Here is a 17,593-nt window from a genome sequence, read left to right as displayed (position 1 = left end):
GCAGCCTTCCGCTATGTATGGGACCTGTTCCTGGTCAACTGCAGACAGTGATTCATCCCCAGTGATTGTGTCACTGTGGACGAACAGCTTGTGCCATTCAGGGGTAGGTGCAAGTTTCTACAGTACATGCCAAGCAAGCCCGCCAAGTACGGCCTAAAGATCTTCTGGGTTTGTGGTGGCCCATGGTGCTGTGGTACAACATAATTGACATCGCCACCTTGAATGCCTACACCTTTTTCACGGCTCAGCACCCAGAATTCAAGAGCGGCATCACCAATGCACGACGGCTCTTCCTCAAAGAGCTGTCAAAGGAGCTTGTCACACCACACATGAGGAGTCGACTGGAAGGCTGCCCGCAACTGCAAACCCCGATTATTGAAGCAATGGAAAGGTGTGGGGTGACAAAAGCCACAGCCCAGCCACAGGAAAGAAGCAGACAGGGCCAACCAAAGAGAAAGAGGTGTCAGATCTGCCCAAGTAACAAAGATCGCAAAGTCAACAATAGGTGTGGGAAATGCAATGTACCTGTGTGCAATGATAACAGCCAGAAACAGGTAGTTTGTCTGAACTGCATACAGTGATGAGACAAGAAGGCAAAACATGGAAAAGAGAGAGGAACTGTCAATGACTGGACAGTTACATACAATGGATGTTCACATTTTTCTATTGCTGTTCTGGGTAATTTTCTTTTTCAAAATGTTAAAAGGTGAAAAATAAAGATATTTCAAACATGAAATCATTCTTGTGTGGTCCTAAATAAAATACAAAATATTATACAAGTGATTATTCTGAACCAAAATGACAAAAATGGCATAAAAACACATTTTTTCTAATATGGGTCATTTTTGACCCACTTATGGAAGAGTGTAGGGTCCAGTCACTCGTGCATCTAAGGGTTAAGTACGGCTTTGTGAACGGAGGCAACGAGGCAGAGCCGAGTGCTCAGTGTGTGGAATGTGAGCTAATGCTATCAAACGAAGCTCTGAAGCCTTCAAAAATAAAGCGACACCAAGCGACGAAACATCCAACGCTCGTGGGAAAGTCTGTTGGGCTTCTTGTTGTGTATGCAGGTTTACATACACATGATAATAAATGTCTTTGTGATCATCACATTGTATCATCTCATTTATTTAACAAGGGTTTTGCCTGTTCAACACCGGCATCCTCGATCCCCTCCCCTTCCGTTCCTACGGCTTGTTTGCGCAAAACGTCACAAAACATGTCCGTGTTTGGTATCCCAGCATGCCCAAAATCCTCATCTTTGCAAAGAAATGATCGATCTTCTTTCATTTCTTATGGTTTCTCCACAAAAGGAGCCCACACACACTGTCAAAACTCGCCATAACCGCTGCAAGTCGTATATTGCAGCATTTCGACGGACAAAGACACATTACAGACCCAACAACGTGCTAGCGGATGTTACCATGGAGCTACTGCCTTCAGAAAACGCTAGTACTTATAGTACAAACCTTATCCTCCTCTTCCATAAGCCGTCAACCAACGTTTGCGTAACTGAGCTGTCCTCATTCTCGTTCGTGCGCTCGGTCGCAACCATTAAGCACAGCAAGTCCGCTACTCACACACCATGTCTTCGACCATATATTCATAGTTTTTGCAATTTGCAAATAATTGGCTTATAATAAAAGGAAAATAATATAATATCAAAATATAAAGGGAGAAACACCTTTAGTGTGTCAGAATATCATGTGGTTACCATGTGTCCATTTGGGTCTTGTAAATAAAATATACATTCATTCAATGTTAAACACAGCTTATACGCGGATATGTGAGTTCTAGTACACGAAGGTCAAAAACGCCAGGTGGGGCACTCTCGCACTCGCCTGAACAAAGTGGAAAATACTAGAACTCTGAAGGGTAGCCTTTGCCCCAGTTAAATGTCACATAGTCTTACAGAAAACTAGTTTCAACTGCCTGCTCCATCTTAGAGATAGAAAGAGGCGCCCTTGCATATCTAGCGCCTAGCTTATCTCGTCGGCCGAACATAACAATATGCTGTTACATCAACATTTCACACACACTGACGTTCCAGAGAAGGCGGGACCCGGACATGAGCCAGTGTGGGCGGAGATGCCCAGAGCTCCATCAGGTCATCTGAACGCTAAAAACAGATCCACCTCCTACTTTGCTTTGACCAATAGGCTCCAAAAGGAGGACCTATATATAAACGCATGCGCACTCTGTCTAAGCGCCTTTTTAGCTTTTCATTCGCTCCTACAGAGTGAACTTTCTAGGTCCGTGCACGTTTAACTGCTGGACATAATATTTCTGTCACAAATAAACCTTATTGCTTGAATTGAGCTAAACGCCTCGACCTAAGTCTGTTCACCTGAGTTTTCTCCTCAACATGAGTTTCATTCTCCAAATGTCCTTTTAGAGCTCCGCCTGGATCTCTTCATGGAAGAAACACTGTAGAATGGTCATACTTTGTCCAATCTTCTTCAAATTTGAGGCAGTTGTTCACTGATAGTGTAGTTACAGCCCTATACTGTCCTTTACCTGTACAGATACAGCCACCGGCAGTTATTTATACCGAAAGATACTTTTTTATTTTATGCGGACAAAATCTTAAATTTGTACTGACTCCAAAGGCCCACTGCTCTGTTTCTGTATGACCTACAGGTTGTCTGACACTTTTGATGCATATAGTCAGAGTGGGCCCCGGGACACTTTGTACTTGAAAAGTTGGGCCCCGAGGTCAAAAAGGTTAAGAACCCCTGGTTTAGAGTATACTTAAATAAATGTAAATACATACAAAACACACACACACTCAGTACACACACTACAGTTTCAAACTTCAGCAATTATTTTGCAGCAATATGAGCATATTTTCCTTCTCTGGCAAAATACGACACGTCTCATGACTTATTTTATTTTACCAGTTGGTGGCGGTAATGCGCCAATTCGTCGTTTGCCAACCGCCAGTTGGTCTCAAAGGAGGAGAAGAAGAAGCTTCCGCGTGCCTGTGTTGTTGTGCTTATGAGCGACAGCGCTACGTACCCCGTTGTAATAATACTATGAGTGAGGAGCGGAGGACCGAGTCCTGCTGCCAGGACGGAGTCATCAGAGTAATGTAAAAAAAGTATTTCAATCGGCGCAGGCACCGAACGGAGGCACTGAAATCTGCGTTACATTTCGGTCCGGTATTGGCACCAAGTTTCGGTACCCAACCCTAGTTATGAGATAGAAAGTCATAATGATGAGATACTTAAACACAGAAGCAGCTCTTTGGCTGGTTACTACATTTGACATGTGTAAATAAAATATACATTCATTCAATGTTAAACACAGCTTATACGCGGATATGTGAGTTCTAGTGCACGAAGGTCAAAAACTCCAGGTGGGGCACTCTAGCACTCGCCTGAACAAAGTGGAAAATACTAGAACTCTGAAGGGTAGCCTTTGCCCTAGTTAAATGTCACATAGTCTTACAGAGAACTAGTTTCAACTGCCCGCTCCATCTTAGAGATAGAAAGAGGCGCCCTTGCATATCTAGCGCCTAGCTTATCTAGTCGGCCGAACATCAACATTTCACACACACTGACGTTCCAGAGAAGGCGGATCCCGGACGTGAGCCAGTGTGGGCGGAGATGCCCAGTGCTCAAACAGGCTGTCTGTAAGATAGAAACAGATCCGCCTCCTACTTAGTATTCAACCAATAGGCTTCCATCCGAAGAACCTATTCACCACTCGCGCACTCTGTCTAAGCGCCTTTTAGCTTTTCATTCGCTCCTACAGAGTGAACTTTCTAGGTCCGTGCACGTTTAACTGCTGGACATAATACTTCTGTCACAAATAAACCTTATTGCTTGAATTGAGCTAAACGCCTCGACCTAAGTCTGTTCACCTGAGTTTTCTCCTCAACATGAGTTTTATTCACAACACATGGAAATGTATTGTGAGAACATTGAAGACTACTTTAAACGTGGCTTTAAAACACATGAAATACTTCATGTGGGATTGTGCTAACGCACCCTTGAAAGGACTTTAAGCTTTGAGCAAAGTTATTGTAATAACATGTTTGATATTTGTCTTTGATATTTTCTTTAATAGTTTGATCTTTGATAGAGTCATGTGGGTTTCTTAACCCTAAATTAAAAGGATTTAAGTTATGATAACAGAAATGTGCTTAAATATATGTTTACATTTATATAACTGCATGTACAATATTTTTACACTTGAATAAGCAATAATCAAATGCAGAGACAGTTATTTACCAATATGTTAGGAGTAGTTACATTTACACAGTCTTACATTTACAACCGCCCTTTGAGGGTGACCGTGATGCTGATGTGGCCCGGAGAGAAGATGAGAGCAGTCTCTCTATCTCTGTCTGTATTTGCAATGTCGTGTCAAAGATACAATACAGACAGGAACTTGAAGCAACAAATGTGTCATGGGACGGAGGTGTGGTTTGGAGGGTGTTCTTGCAGTGGACGAATGGCGTGAGTGCCTCAGGGCACTGTTGGGATTTCTTAAAGAAACGGGATTAGACCGTAGGATTTTTTCCAAAAATAAATATTTTTATTATTTTTATCCTTTAGAACAGTGATGCAACTTGTACTCTGAAGCTGCACACCCCGGTACAGTAGGTGGCGGTATGCACCTATTCAAGTTGGTTGCGATCCGCCAATCAAACTAGAGAAGAAGAAGCGCGGAACATGTGATTATTGGGTGTGTGTTGTCTTCTCCCCTCAGTCAGTGCGACGTTTTATTAAAGTTGTAAGATGGCGACGGTGCATCTGCGGATCGGAGATCTGGTGTGGTGAGATAACCTTTACATATTGTCCAACGCTGTAGCCTCCAGTCCTGTGAAGTGGTCTTGCGTTGCATAAAGTAGTGATTGATTAATTGGTTTAAGGTTTCATGTCGGTGTTAACGAAGCGGTAACGCAAGTGTTCGTGTTCTCGGTTAACGTTAGTTGGTAGTCAACCCAAACAAGTCGCTAGCCGAGCTGACTCAGCCAGCAGCCATCGTTAGCTGCTAGCTAGCGGACCAGCTACAGAAAAGGTTTAGACCGAAGAGAGAGAACTTCAGTTTATTTCAGAATACAGACCAGTATTTTTGTTTTGTCTTTCTTGCGCTGAGTGGTTTATCTGTAAAGCTTCGACAAATAGTTGAAATGCTCATTGTTGTGGTCTGTGACTATCGTTTTCAGCACTGCTGAAGCGGATATGTAACGTTAGCTAACTGTTACTGTAGCTGGCTTCACATTGGCTCGTCTTCCGTGTTAACCGCTGCAGACAACTCGTTCATCTGTAGTGATGGACGAGTCCGCCGAGAGTCAGTCTGTGGCTCATTTCACCCACAGAGAGAATAACGTGAAGCTGTGGGTCGGTTTGTGTTTCTCGTGGTGGTATTATCAGCTCTGTAAGAGACCATATCTGTTCCATACGAGAGACTCTTGTATGTTAGTAATGCGCATTAACGTTACATAACATTCTATATCCCTATTAATCAATACATTTCCGTAACGTTACACCAGCAACTCAAGAAGTGACAATTTGTTATCTTGTTGCGTTTTATAAAGTTGCTTTGAACATCTTCATCTCTTTAAACATGGCCAGCTGACGCACTGCTAAATAGCATTCATCTCATGTGGCTGTTTTGTAAGTGTGTGTTATAGCAGTTGCTGTTACATGTCTGAACATGCTGCAAAATCCCGTAATATGGCAAGAGACAATGTTACTACAACTCACGAGGACATACCTGCAACTACGACCGACAAGTAGAACCGTGACACTGGGATCATCGTCTATTAAGAGCTCTGACAACCTAAACAGAATGAAACGTCGTGCACCTCCACTTTGTTTTGCTATTTTGTGAATTCTCTGCATTTCCTTAGATTAGTGTTTTTGACCTGTTTTTATAGTGCAGCTGTTTCTGCTTTTTGTGAGAACCAGCAGCAGGAAGACACTTGTGGATATTTTTAGTTTTAGCACAAAGAAAATGATATACAGTTTATGCATTCTTTTATTTATTAAAAGAAGCCAAAGTTCTAGAAGTTTGAATAATCCAAAACTGTCAAATCTTTCTGAAACTAGGATCAAAGTACACAAGAATATAACTTGACCAGACATTACTGGCAGCGTTCTGTGGTTGGCGACTATTGATGCTCGGTGCTACGATTACCCTACCCGAGCAGTAAGTGGTGTGTTGGTCAGCTGAGATGGAATTATGACATACAATGGAGTGTCTTTAACATGAAATAATATTAACTAATACTTGTATTTATGTAGTACTTTTCAAAACAGATTTGATTCACAAAACAATAAGAGCAGATAAATAAATCAAAACTAAAAACAATAAAATAGGCTATTAATACGTAACATCGTGCTTTGCCCCCTGTATAAACGTCTGTACCCATACATACATACATGCATACATACATACATACATACATGCATGCATACATACATACATACATACATACATACATACATACATAAAATTGGGACCTTATAAACCAACTTGAAACGATGTGTTTTTAAAAGTGGATACAGATGATCGTATCTCAACAGGAAGTGCATTCCACAGTTTGGAAGTCCTGACAGCAAACGCCCGGTCCCCTCTGGTCACAGAAGTGGACCTGAGGAAGCGCCAGAATCATCAGATCCTTTGAGCATGTTGTAATGTGTCCCGGTACTAGCAAGACAGACGTAGACCACTACGCTAAATATATCCCTCTTCTTTCAGGGGGAAGCTTGGTCGTTACCCACCATGGCCAGGGAAGGTAAGGACTGAGAACATGCCAACGGCTGGTTGGAGGCAAATTCGATTCAAACATCGGCATGACAAATGTTAGGATTATGTTGGAAACTATATTTATTTACATTTCAGGTCGTAAGCCCTCCCAAGGACTTGAAAAAGCCCAGAGGCAAAAAATGCCATTTTGTAAAATTCTTTGGAACTGAAGACCAGTAAGTATGGATAGTGAGCTTCCTGTTCTGACTCACCTGGCATGTACTTCTTCTTCAAATGTGTGAGAGTTGTGTTTCTGTGTGTCTGTCCAGTGCCTGGATCAAAGTAGAACAGCTGAAGCCCTACCATGCCCACAAAGAAGACATGATCAAGATAAATAAAGGCAAGCGCTTCCAGCAGGCGGTCGACGCAGTGGAAGACTTCCTAAAGAAAGCAAAGGGGAAAGAACAGGTGAGGGGGGTGTCATACAACACCAACACATGTCGTACAACACGGCTAGTTCAGAAAAGGAAACTGAAAATCACACACTTGATCTGTTAGCTAAATGTTGGCTAATGTCCCCACATACATCCCACGTATGGAATGAGATAACAGAAGTCATGTGTGTCTGAAATCTGGTCCTCATTGTGAAAGCTGCACAAGCTGTGAAACATTTTCATTTTTGCCTAAAAGTCTCTAACAAGTGAATATGTATATGAAATGCTACTCATCATAATTCCTGATGTTTTGGTTATTTAGTATAAATGCTGTTGTCACCACAGCAGAACCAAAACAAACACAGATGTGGAACCTACTTGTTTCCAGCACTGAAACTGATGGAATCAAATGAAGGATTACTGAAGTGAGACTTGCTTCTCCAAGCCCCCTCATCGAATACTTCAGTGTTTATTCAGGTGGACACGTGGTCTCTGAGGCCATCTGCCCTCCACAATGAGTGCATCTCGGAAATCAATGATCCTTCTGTTCAGTGTGTGCAACCTGCTTCTTTTAGAACCGTCCTACATTCAAACCGTTGTCAGACTGCTGGGAAATGTCTTCAAATGCAGGAATAGCAGCACAAAATGATAATCTGTGTTTCTAACAGAACTCAGACGGCAAAGGAGACTCCAAAGGAAAGAAGTCCTCCAACAAGCCACTGAAGATACTGGAGGAGGATGATGAGGATCTCAGTGCCCTCAAGGACCCCTCTGAGAAGGTCGGTAGGACACTGACAAGTTCAATCTATTTACTTGTTCTGTTTTTCTGACTGTTTGTCTAAACTGTTTGTGTCTAAACTGTTACTCTTGTAAAGTGGCCTTGGGTCCCCTGAAAGGCGCTATATAAATTAAAGTTATTATTATTATTATTAATCTGTGCACTTTGAGAGCAAAAGGCTCAATATTTCACAATCACAAACACATTGTTTGCATGGATATGAATGGTGCGGACAAAAAATGTTACACCCACAAAGCATGGTGAAGAAGCACGGGGCCCCGTCCCTCCCTGCAGGCAGCGAGTCGGGGAAGCAGTGAGGTCCTGAGGGCGGCTGTAGAGCTCCCAGTCCAAGCGTCTGTCCTCGACACAGGACAGACAGGAGTGCGCTGGATTTATAACACAAGACATCGTGAAACGCAATGTGGCGCACTAATCATTTCATATCGATTATCTTGGTTTTCTCCAATCACTGGAAGCCACAATCGTAATTGGAAGATTTATTGGCCAGCCCTACTAGTATCTGAGATCTGAGATCTGTAATTCTATTCACCTTCAGACACCTGGCATTAGCTTCCACAATGTAAAGTGATCCACCCCTGCTAGACAAAGTACTGCAGTGTCATAATGCAGTCGTACACTATGGATACTAGTCAGTGTTTCTATTGACATGCTGCAGCAGATGTATAATGCTGTTGGGATCTAAGGAGTGTGTTTGGGTTATCAGCATTTAAGAAACAGAATTCTTGACATCAATAGAATTATTGATGTATGTAACAATTATTAATGATTATTAATAACAACGGGGCACCACCCTGCGAACAGGGACCAATAACCAAACGATAAAACTAAGTCTCATAATTAGTAGTCACTCATAATGTCAATAGTCTGCGTATGACTATACATTCAGTGACAGTGAAGGTTTTAAGTTCGAGCACAGGCTACTACATACAGGTTCATCAAATACATATGCACAAGTAATCACAGACGACTGCTCCTTAAAGTACAACAGAGTTTATTAAATCAAAATAATAAATGATCAAATCAATTAATATTGCAACCAACAAACGTTATCATACAATTTTATATGCCTAAACTAAAGAATGAAGTGTGTGTGTGTGTGTGTGTGTGTGTGTGTGTGTGTGTGTGTGTGTGTGTGTGTGTGTGTGTGTGTGTGTGTGTGTGTGTGTGTGTGTGTGTGTGTGTGTGTGTGTGTGTGTGTGTGTGTGTGTGTGTGTGTGTGTGTGTGTGTGTGTGTGTGTGTGTGTGTGTGAGGGTCTGAAAAGGAAGGAGAGTCTTACAGCTACCGCTAAAGACTACAAAGATGGTGGCGTCGAGTGACGCGGACAAAAGGGGAGGGTCCTTAAGATACTACAGCTAAACTACCACCAGATGGCGGAGTCGAGTGACTCGGACAAAATGGCGGTGAGACTGCTGTATGTAATCACGTGTGCCGATGCACACATGTGTTGTGAGGCGATCGTTTGAACGGGGTTTCCCCAGGGGCAGAGATAGGAGCTGTGTGTGCGTGTTACGTGAGAGGAGGAAGAAAGGGAAAAAGGAGCGAGAACTCGACGTGCATCACACTTCGGCGTGCGATGTTGTAGGGAGCCTGAGTTTGCTGGTTCTATCACGCATAAGTATACCGCTGTCGTCTTTGAACTGCCGGTAACATATGCCGTGATAAGCCAAGCACCTCAGCTCACTCACAGAGTCGAGTTAATGAAAAGAGAACTCCCACACGGAGTGGAAGACAATGAATGAAAATAATCCCAAATAAACAGTCATAGCAGTTCATACACAATGCAGCGGAGCTTCCCTGCTCCGTAAGGAGTTGCGCAATATCTCAATATCACACGACAGTAACTTAAACACACAAAAACACGGGAATATCAACATATAAATGAATGGCCTTAATTAAACTCAAGTTAATTTAAGCTAAGCTATGCCCAGATGCCAAGAATCTTACTTGTCGATGCGTCGTTGCAACGTTGACGTGTGTTCGTGGCAAAGTGGTCCGTTTCCTCGTCAGGAAGGGGGAGCAGGGGGAGCTTGCTTGCAACGCGGCTTTGCCGGCGCTGTGTTATCGTGGCGTGAGCTCGCTCTGGAGCAAAACGCAGACATGATCTATCCTCGCTGCAGGGAGGGTGATCTAACTTCGGCTGACGGCGTGGTCCGTGCGTCTTACCGGGAATCGTCGGTGAAGGAGGGAGGCTTGGTCGTCTTTCCTTCGCCGGAATGTGTGCACAAAAAGAAAAAGAAGCAAAAAGCGGAGAACGGATCGCTGAAGCGGATTCGTTATCGCGGGCGGAGTGGGCCTTTACTCGGCGTGGAACACGGCTGTTTCGTCCAGCGAAATGGCTTGTGACCTGCCAGGGTTTGAGGCGGGGTGAAGGGCCGTTGCTTCCTCGTGGCCAGCGTCTCGCTGGCGGGGAAAGCTGGATCGTCTGTGGCCTGGACGGGGGGGGGGGGGGCCCGGGCGAAGAGAGCGTTTGCGTGCTCCCTAACTCAACCGAGGTCGAAGGGAAAAAGCAAGGAGGTATGATCTGCAGGCACTTTTGTTGGACAGTGGTTGAACCACAGGGGTCCTGGGGTCTCTTGGCCTTCGGCCAATGAGATTGCAGCGGTGCATTCAGGTGACCATGGTTTTTTGGGGGGGGGGGGAATTTACACCAGAGTGTGAAATTCCTCCCGAGGAGGTTTGCTCTTATCAAACTACAAATCAGGATGAAACCTTTGCTTGACAAAGTGAAGGCCTGATTCTCTTTGTTCACAGCACATGTTTAAGCCATATGGTCAGACCCCAACATCCCCCCTTTGGTCTGAAGAGCGAGGTGTTGGCTTCGGTCTTTAGAGCAAACCAAGGGCTGGCACGTGCATCCATGTGGTGGGGAAACCTGAAGAGGTGAGACAGTCCAAGTGTTCCTGAGACCAAAAGCAGTGGTTAAAACAGGCAGTGTTCATTGTTCATAGAGTTCAAGGTTCATAGTGGTCAAGTTCATGGTGTTCAAGTTCAGAGTTCATTGGCATCTGGGCAGATGACTAAGGTGGCATCTGGGCAGATGACTTTAACTACTTCTACCTAGATCTACTATCATACACAATTCAAATCATAGGTGAGCAAAACATTATTCCCAAATAATTCAATCGCTATTATGATGTTGTGATAATCTAGCATTGCGGCATAGTGTCAAAGAAAGTAACAACCCAAACAAAACAAAACACAAACGAGAGAGAAGGAAAGAATAGAAAGACAAGAAGCAGGTGAGGGGCAAACAGTGGTTACTGGTTCAACTCCTAGACAGGACTGGAGTCCGTCGGCGGAGCAGTCGTAGGTTGGCTACGTGGTGTTATGAATAGGAGGGAATCCAGTTAGTCTGTCGCTTCTGGATCTATTGGTACATGATATGTGCATCTATCTCTCTCTAATCGGTAGATTTAGAGCGAGTCCTGTGTCTAAGTTTTAGAATCTATCGATATTGGAGTTGCGTTGCCAAGACTATAGGCCAGAGGTACCTGTGAGGGTTGCATAACAGTAGTGGTAGCAGATTTACAGATTTCGTTAGCACGGCTAGTGTGACTAGCTAGGCTGGTCTGTCGCTGCTCCAGCTGTTGACAGCTGAGCCTTCTCGGATGAGGTCCTGGGTTAAATCGGACTGCTACGGCAGAGGTTATGTCTTCTTTGGTTACTTCTGGTAGAGTCTATAAAGCATGCAAAGGGTTCTCTATGAGAGTGGAGCATCAGTTTACAGTCACAATGGTTTGTCAGGTCATGCAACTGTTCTGGTTCAAGTTGGATGTGTTAGCGGTTAGTGCATGTCTACAGGGTGAGTTGGAGCATGCAGTTCAACGTTAGTAGTCAATAGAAAGCCGCCATTCTGCCAGTTGGTTTCGGCACTGGCGAGATTAGAGTGTACTTCCTGTGAAGTGCATCTCTCTAAGTTTCTGTTGTCAGAGATCCACCCCCCTCGCGCTGTTCACGTGGCGAGGGCAGATATCCCCACGTTACCGTCAGCACTCAGGGAAACGTCGCGAACAGTTTCACTCTGGAGTGTGTCATGGCGGGCTGGTGATATCTCCCTCCCCCCACCCTCCTAATTAGAGATGGAGACAGGTCCGGCGCACAGGTCAAGTTCAGTTACCTACGGCACTGGCGACTTGACAGGCCCGGGCGATGACTCGGCTGAAAGAAGGCGGTGGCTTCGTTGAACAAGCTGGAGGTAGATCATGCTGACAGAGCAGGAGAACAAGGCTTAGTTGACGAATGATCTTACGAGCTAGGGTGCTCGAAAGGGTGCTCGAAGGGCCTCTAAGGTTGTGGCACCCTAGAGGTGTATGCGAAAAGGTGGGGGAACACATGAGGCTCGTTTCTGACCCGGAGTCGGGTAGAGCAAGAGTGTTATGACCCCCCAGTAAGACTGAAGAATATGTATAGATATATACATAACGGGCATTGCCTTTGCGAACAAGGTCGCCCAAGAAGGTTGAAGAACGAGGTGCGAAAATGGGAGTGGTCGTTTCCGGAAGTGTGCTGAGCCTTTCCTGGGAAATGGCAAAGGCACCGAGGGTGGCAGAAGCTGGGTCGGTGTACAGGGAGTACTCCTCCCTAAGGGCGTGACAAAGGGATGAATAGCGGTCGCGGATGCTCGGTTGGAGCGTTTCCATGAAAGCGTGGATGCTTCGCGCTGTGGTTTTCCACACTAGCTTTAGCTTTTCGCGCGATGAGGGGCGCGATAGGTCGAGGAGGCAGCGATCGATCTCCCTAAGGTAGTCATCGATGCTCGAGTCGTGATTATCGGGATTGAAACGCTCTACGTCTTTCGCCAGAGACTCAATCTGTCGAGTACGCAGGCCTCCAAGGTTGATGGGGCCCGAGTCGTCTGAGTCTCCATACTCGCGATGGTGGTAACGACTATCATCCTCCCTCCCTGAGGGGGATGGGGTCAGTTCTTGTCGCTTTCGTGAACTGCGTGGAGGATTGCGTTCGCCGGAGGTGGTTTTGAAACCACCTGGGCCGCCTAGGACCTGGTATTGGTCCTCTCTCCTCCTAGTTGGGGATGTCGCTTTCAAGAAATGCAAGGTGGTTCGGGTCTCGGGGAATGAGGGAGCCGAGACCAAGAAATGACTGGGCTGAGGGGCTCGATAGGGGGTAGCAGTACCTACTGGGGTTGCTGGAACACCTTGAAGCGCTTTCAGTTTGTCATCACTCTCTGATGCTTTAGAGAGTTCTAGGTTGACCTCTCTGAGGTCACTGCGCAGGCTACTATTTTCTGACTGTAGGGCTCTACAGTCACGTGACAACTCCTGAACCTCTGTTCGGAGTGTCCAGATCTCGCGTTGCTGCTCGTCGCTCTGTGCCCGGGTTCGGGCAGCTTGCAGCTACATTTTCTGATGGTAGATGAGCAGTATTTCGCCGATTACGTTCTGAATCAGGCGCTCTCTGTTACCTGCTGGGTTATTTACATAAGCCACCAGCTGCTCTAATTGCTCGTCGCATAGGACAGCAGTGTATTATACATTCAGTAACAGTGAAGGTTTTTAAGTTCGAGCACAGGCTACTACATACAGTCTTATCAAATACATACACACACACACAGACATACACCCTCATCCATTTTATTCATTCTTTAGTTTAGGCATATAAAATTGTATGATAACGTTTGTTGGTTGCAATATTAATTGATTTGATCATTTATTATTTTGATTTAATAAACTCTGTTATACTTTAAGGAGCAGTCGTCTGTGATTACTTGTGCATATGTATTTGATAAGACTGTATGTAGTAGCCTGTGCTCGAACTTAAAAACCTTCACTGTCACTGAATGTATAGTCATACGCAGACTATTGACATTATGAGTGACTACTAATTATGAGACTTAGTTTTATCGTTTGGTTATTGGTCCCTGTTCGCAGGGTGGTGCCCCGTTGTTATTAATAATCATTAATAATTGTTACATACATTAATAATTCTATTGATGTCAAGAATTCAGTTTCTTAAATGCTGATAACCCAAACACGCTCCTTTAGATCCCAACAATGCCATCACATGGAACCAGCAGTATTTCAGGAAACGGTCGCTGTTAGGCAATATCATTGTATAATAAAGCCCCAGATCTTTTCATTTGATCTCATTATTAGATAAAATGATTGATTAGTTGGATAATGTGAAATTGACGTCACACAATCCTCCAGATGGAGGACGTATCGCTCAGTTGGAGTTGTTGGGACAACAAAACCACTCATCACTATCATGAAGTTCTTTAATCGACTTCACTTCATGAACCTGGATCTGTGACACCTTCGAGTAGGATGTCCAGCATCAGAGGCTGTGGAGCTAATGTTGTCTCAATACCACACGTCTGACATCGATGCAGAACACTTTGCTTTTATTGGTGCAGGTTTTGAAATACATATTTCTGCCTCGATCCCAATACAGTGGAGGTGAAATGAATTTAATATTTGGTCCTCCGTGTATGAACATCCCCCACTACAGCAGACACGGACCTCTACGGATTCACCGTTTGATTTAGAAAGGTGAATGTGTGTCTCTCTCCTTCTCAAGGACCTAACTGACTCTGACCACGAGCCGTCCACTCTTGAGAGGCTGGGGGCTGGACCTGGCTCAGGATTCAAATGGGAGAGCAGTGTAGGTGAACTCCTTCCCCACAAGCCTGCCTTGCCTTGCTGTTCTTCTCCCTGACCTTTGGCTTTAATCACCAGCAACTGCAGACCTTTACTTTCTCACCTGTGTGGTACTCACTCCTGACTCCTGAAGCTGTCTCTGTATGTGGAGGCTCAGAGGGAGGCTGAGGTGGGATTCAGCTGACCCACAAATGTGTGACTTCTTCATCAGCTTCCTGCTTTCTAGGATTGACTGGTATTAATGAGTCACCCTGCTCTTCAGGACCACTTCTGACCACTCTGAATCTAATCGTGTGTGTGTGTGTGTGTGAGAAACAGTGCACACCCATATACAGTTTGAGTCATTAACTGTTGATCTATATGTCAGTGGAAACATTTAAATGAGTTTATGGCTGCAGCTCCAGTGAATCCACTCAAACGCTGCCATAGGACAGTGAGTTCAGAAGGACAGTCTTCATGTGTGTGTGTCTGTAGAGACGCTGCTGACCTCTGCCTCCTTTATGGTCTGCTGACTGGCAAACAGAAAAGACTCATGTCCTTGTCTCAGATGCCGTTCTCTGCATTTCCTCTACAATACTGTAACATATTGAATATAATCTATGCCTGATAGAGAATAGATCATCTTTTTCTGCTTTTAAAAAGCTAAACTACATTAATCCCGTCAATAGATTCTTCTTTCCCAAACTGGAACTGTTTGGCTACCTCGTACAGAGTTCACCAGTTTCCACTGCATGGAGAGAATCAGATGGTGACTGACTGTGGGCTGAGCTGATCACATCAGGTGCACTGTACCTGAATGAGATCCTGAGTCCTCTTGACCAGAGGACTCATACTTGGACCTTCTGCTACAGAACAACTATTTGAGTACTTTGTGATTTACTTGCTATGTTTTCATATGATCACCTGCCTGCTTCCTGTCCCCTTCCTAGCTGGGGGATAAAGGCTTGTGATCAGTGTAGAACTGTGACGTAAGGAATGCAGGGAAGTCCACCTGTAATCGTATGACGCATGAGCACCTGTCGGCTGTGAAACTATTCTTCTTGCTCTGTATTGGTGTGACTATTCATGCCTGAATGATCTGTGCAGCAGCTGAACACGGACAGGGTTCTCACTGGTGAGAGAGAGAGAATTGTAAAATTCATCAGGAAAATGAACACGATTGAGGATTTAGTCTTTATTCATCAACACTCCATGCCAACATCTGATTTCTAGGCCATGGATGGAATCACTCCCAAATGTCTTCGGACCACGATGGGAGCCCTGGTGTGTCAGCATGGTACGCTGTAGACTCGATGGGTTCTCACTCGACAGCCTGTCAGGTCGACACACATGCAGAGAGAACGCTGTCACAATGAACTCTTCTTCTGTTGCAGCCTGTGAAGGACGACCCACATTTCCATCACTTCCTCCTCAGCCAGTCTGAGAAGGTAAGAGGAAGCACGCTCAGTATGCTGGCATCTTCTTCACCCTGTCAGAGGTTGGGTTCCACATCACGTGTCTGATCTCGCCTGACAGTCGATCTGAGACTCTAGCCTTGTGTGCTGCCCCCCCCAGCATGTAATACCTATGGAATGCTAATGTCATTACCTTAGTGTTTGACTTAGTGATGCACCAATCAATCCAACACTGACACTATACCCGATACTGCACTGATATTAGCCATGTGTGGCCTCGATGGGACTCATCTGAATGAGATGTTTGTTCGTAGCTGTTATTTGATCACGTATTCACTGCATCTCTTGGTGTAGTCTGTTTGACTGGAGACATGTGCATGGTGACTCTAATATGTAGAGTTCATCACTGTCTGACTGTCTCCTCACAGCCAGCATCATCAATGGAACCCATTAGCAAGCGGCTGAAGATCATTGAAGAGGTGAATATTAGTGAAACGAATGAGTCAATGTGTTCCAATTTCCATGTGTTTACTTTAATGTTCATTTGACCGTCTACAGTCAGATTAGAAACTCTTGTTTTCAATAACGACATATCAGGAGATAGCGATGCTAGTTGAGGCTTCTGGTGCAGTGTGAGAGTGACGGTGGTGCCTTTGATTGTGCAGGACTCGGGGTCCACATCTATCCAAGCAGCAGACAGCACAGCCATCAACGGCAGCATCACACCCACAGATAAAAGGTATTCACACATCCTCACGACACCACTATCAAAACGACTCTGTACAGAGAAAACATTCACAAGCAGAACACGAGGCGTGACGTTATTGAGTTGAGCAATAACCTTAATAGAACTGACCACAGACGCAGAACTGCTCATGTTTCCTTTCAGTGCTGGCGTGCTGATGTTTGTTCTTTTTGGACTTTGCTCTGCAGGATAGGGTTCCTGGGTCTGGGGCTGATGGGTAGCGGTATAGTTTCCAACCTGTTGAAAATGGGACATGTTGTCACAGTGTGGAACCGCACAGCAGAAAAGGTACTGCAGTCACTATCCCTCTGAAACTGTTACTGATCTTGTGTCTAATGAACGAGTGACCATCAGTGATCATCTGTTTCTGCTGATCAGTGTCTTCACATTTGGTATAAATAATGGAAACAAAGTCAAACATTCAAACATTATTAAGCAAATCTAGTTCATATCAAGTGTAGGTTACACAGTTTGAAAGTGTTGGAGTGAAAACTAATGTGGCTCAAAGACTGGTAGAACCCGGAGCACAAGATCCACATATGTGGGAAGTGATTACGTTTGACATTAAGAGTCTTTTAAGATTAAGAGTTTACCAAAAAATCAGTCCTGCAATAAATATGTCACCAATCAGCGTTACATGAAGTGTACCAGAGGTTGGCCACACTGATCTGATTGCTCATAAAAGATTGGATGCATATGTTTGCTAACTCTAGAAGTACCCGTGTTGGCATGCTGACGCTGACTCAGAGATGTCTCCTTTGTGTTCCAGTGCGACCTGTTCGTCCAGGAGGGGGCCAGGTTAGGCCGGACTCCTGCTGAGGTGGCTTCCACATGTGACATCACTTTCTCCTGTGTCTCTGACCCAAAAGCTGCCAGGGATGTGAGTACTAGCTCCAGTTAA

At 44.8% G+C, this 17,593-nt stretch overlaps 1 protein-coding gene and 1 long non-coding RNA gene across 5 annotated transcripts in view; one reads left to right on the top strand and one right to left on the bottom strand.

Moving 5' to 3' along the window:
• Nucleotides 1–4,671: 4,671 nt before the first annotated feature.
• glyr1 (glyoxylate reductase 1 homolog (Arabidopsis)) overlaps nucleotides 4,672–17,593 on the top strand; it is a 22,168-nt gene continuing 9,246 nt past the window's right edge. For 2 of the 4 annotated variants that reach the window (XM_079282204.1, XM_079282203.1), the window contains exons 1-11: nucleotides 4,672–4,783; nucleotides 6,715–6,751; nucleotides 6,859–6,938; nucleotides 7,032–7,170; nucleotides 7,805–7,915; nucleotides 14,474–14,557; nucleotides 15,927–15,980; nucleotides 16,376–16,426; nucleotides 16,613–16,686; nucleotides 16,881–16,980; nucleotides 17,462–17,572. In XM_079282204.1, the coding sequence (XP_079138330.1) occupies nucleotides 4,746–4,783; nucleotides 6,715–6,751; nucleotides 6,859–6,938; nucleotides 7,032–7,170; nucleotides 7,805–7,915; nucleotides 14,474–14,557; nucleotides 15,927–15,980; nucleotides 16,376–16,426; nucleotides 16,613–16,686; nucleotides 16,881–16,980; nucleotides 17,462–17,572 (879 nt within the window). In that variant the 5' untranslated portion in view covers nucleotides 4,672–4,745. Of the gene's footprint in view, nucleotides 4,784–6,061; nucleotides 6,163–6,714; nucleotides 6,752–6,858; nucleotides 6,939–7,031; nucleotides 7,171–7,804; nucleotides 7,916–14,473; nucleotides 14,558–15,926; nucleotides 15,981–16,375; nucleotides 16,427–16,612; nucleotides 16,687–16,880; nucleotides 16,981–17,461; nucleotides 17,573–17,593 lie in introns of those variants that run through there. The other 2 variants (XM_079282205.1, XM_079282206.1) reach the window with 2 other exon arrangements.
• The window catches only part of LOC306787146, a 14,096-nt gene continuing 11,090 nt past the window's right edge, over nucleotides 14,588–17,593 (bottom strand). The window contains exons 2-3 of the long non-coding RNA XR_013772530.1: nucleotides 16,804–16,929; nucleotides 14,588–15,972 (exon numbers count right to left, since the gene is read on the bottom strand). This is a non-coding gene — a long non-coding RNA (uncharacterized lncRNA). The remainder of the gene's footprint in view (nucleotides 15,973–16,803; nucleotides 16,930–17,593) is intronic.

Source organism: Melanostigma gelatinosum (genome assembly GCF_949748355.1).
Source record: "Melanostigma gelatinosum genome assembly, chromosome: 13".
Lineage (NCBI taxonomy): Eukaryota > Metazoa > Chordata > Actinopteri > Perciformes > Zoarcidae > Melanostigma > Melanostigma gelatinosum.
Note: the sequence above shows the minus strand (reverse complement) of the source record. Positions and strands in the feature narration are given on the sequence as shown.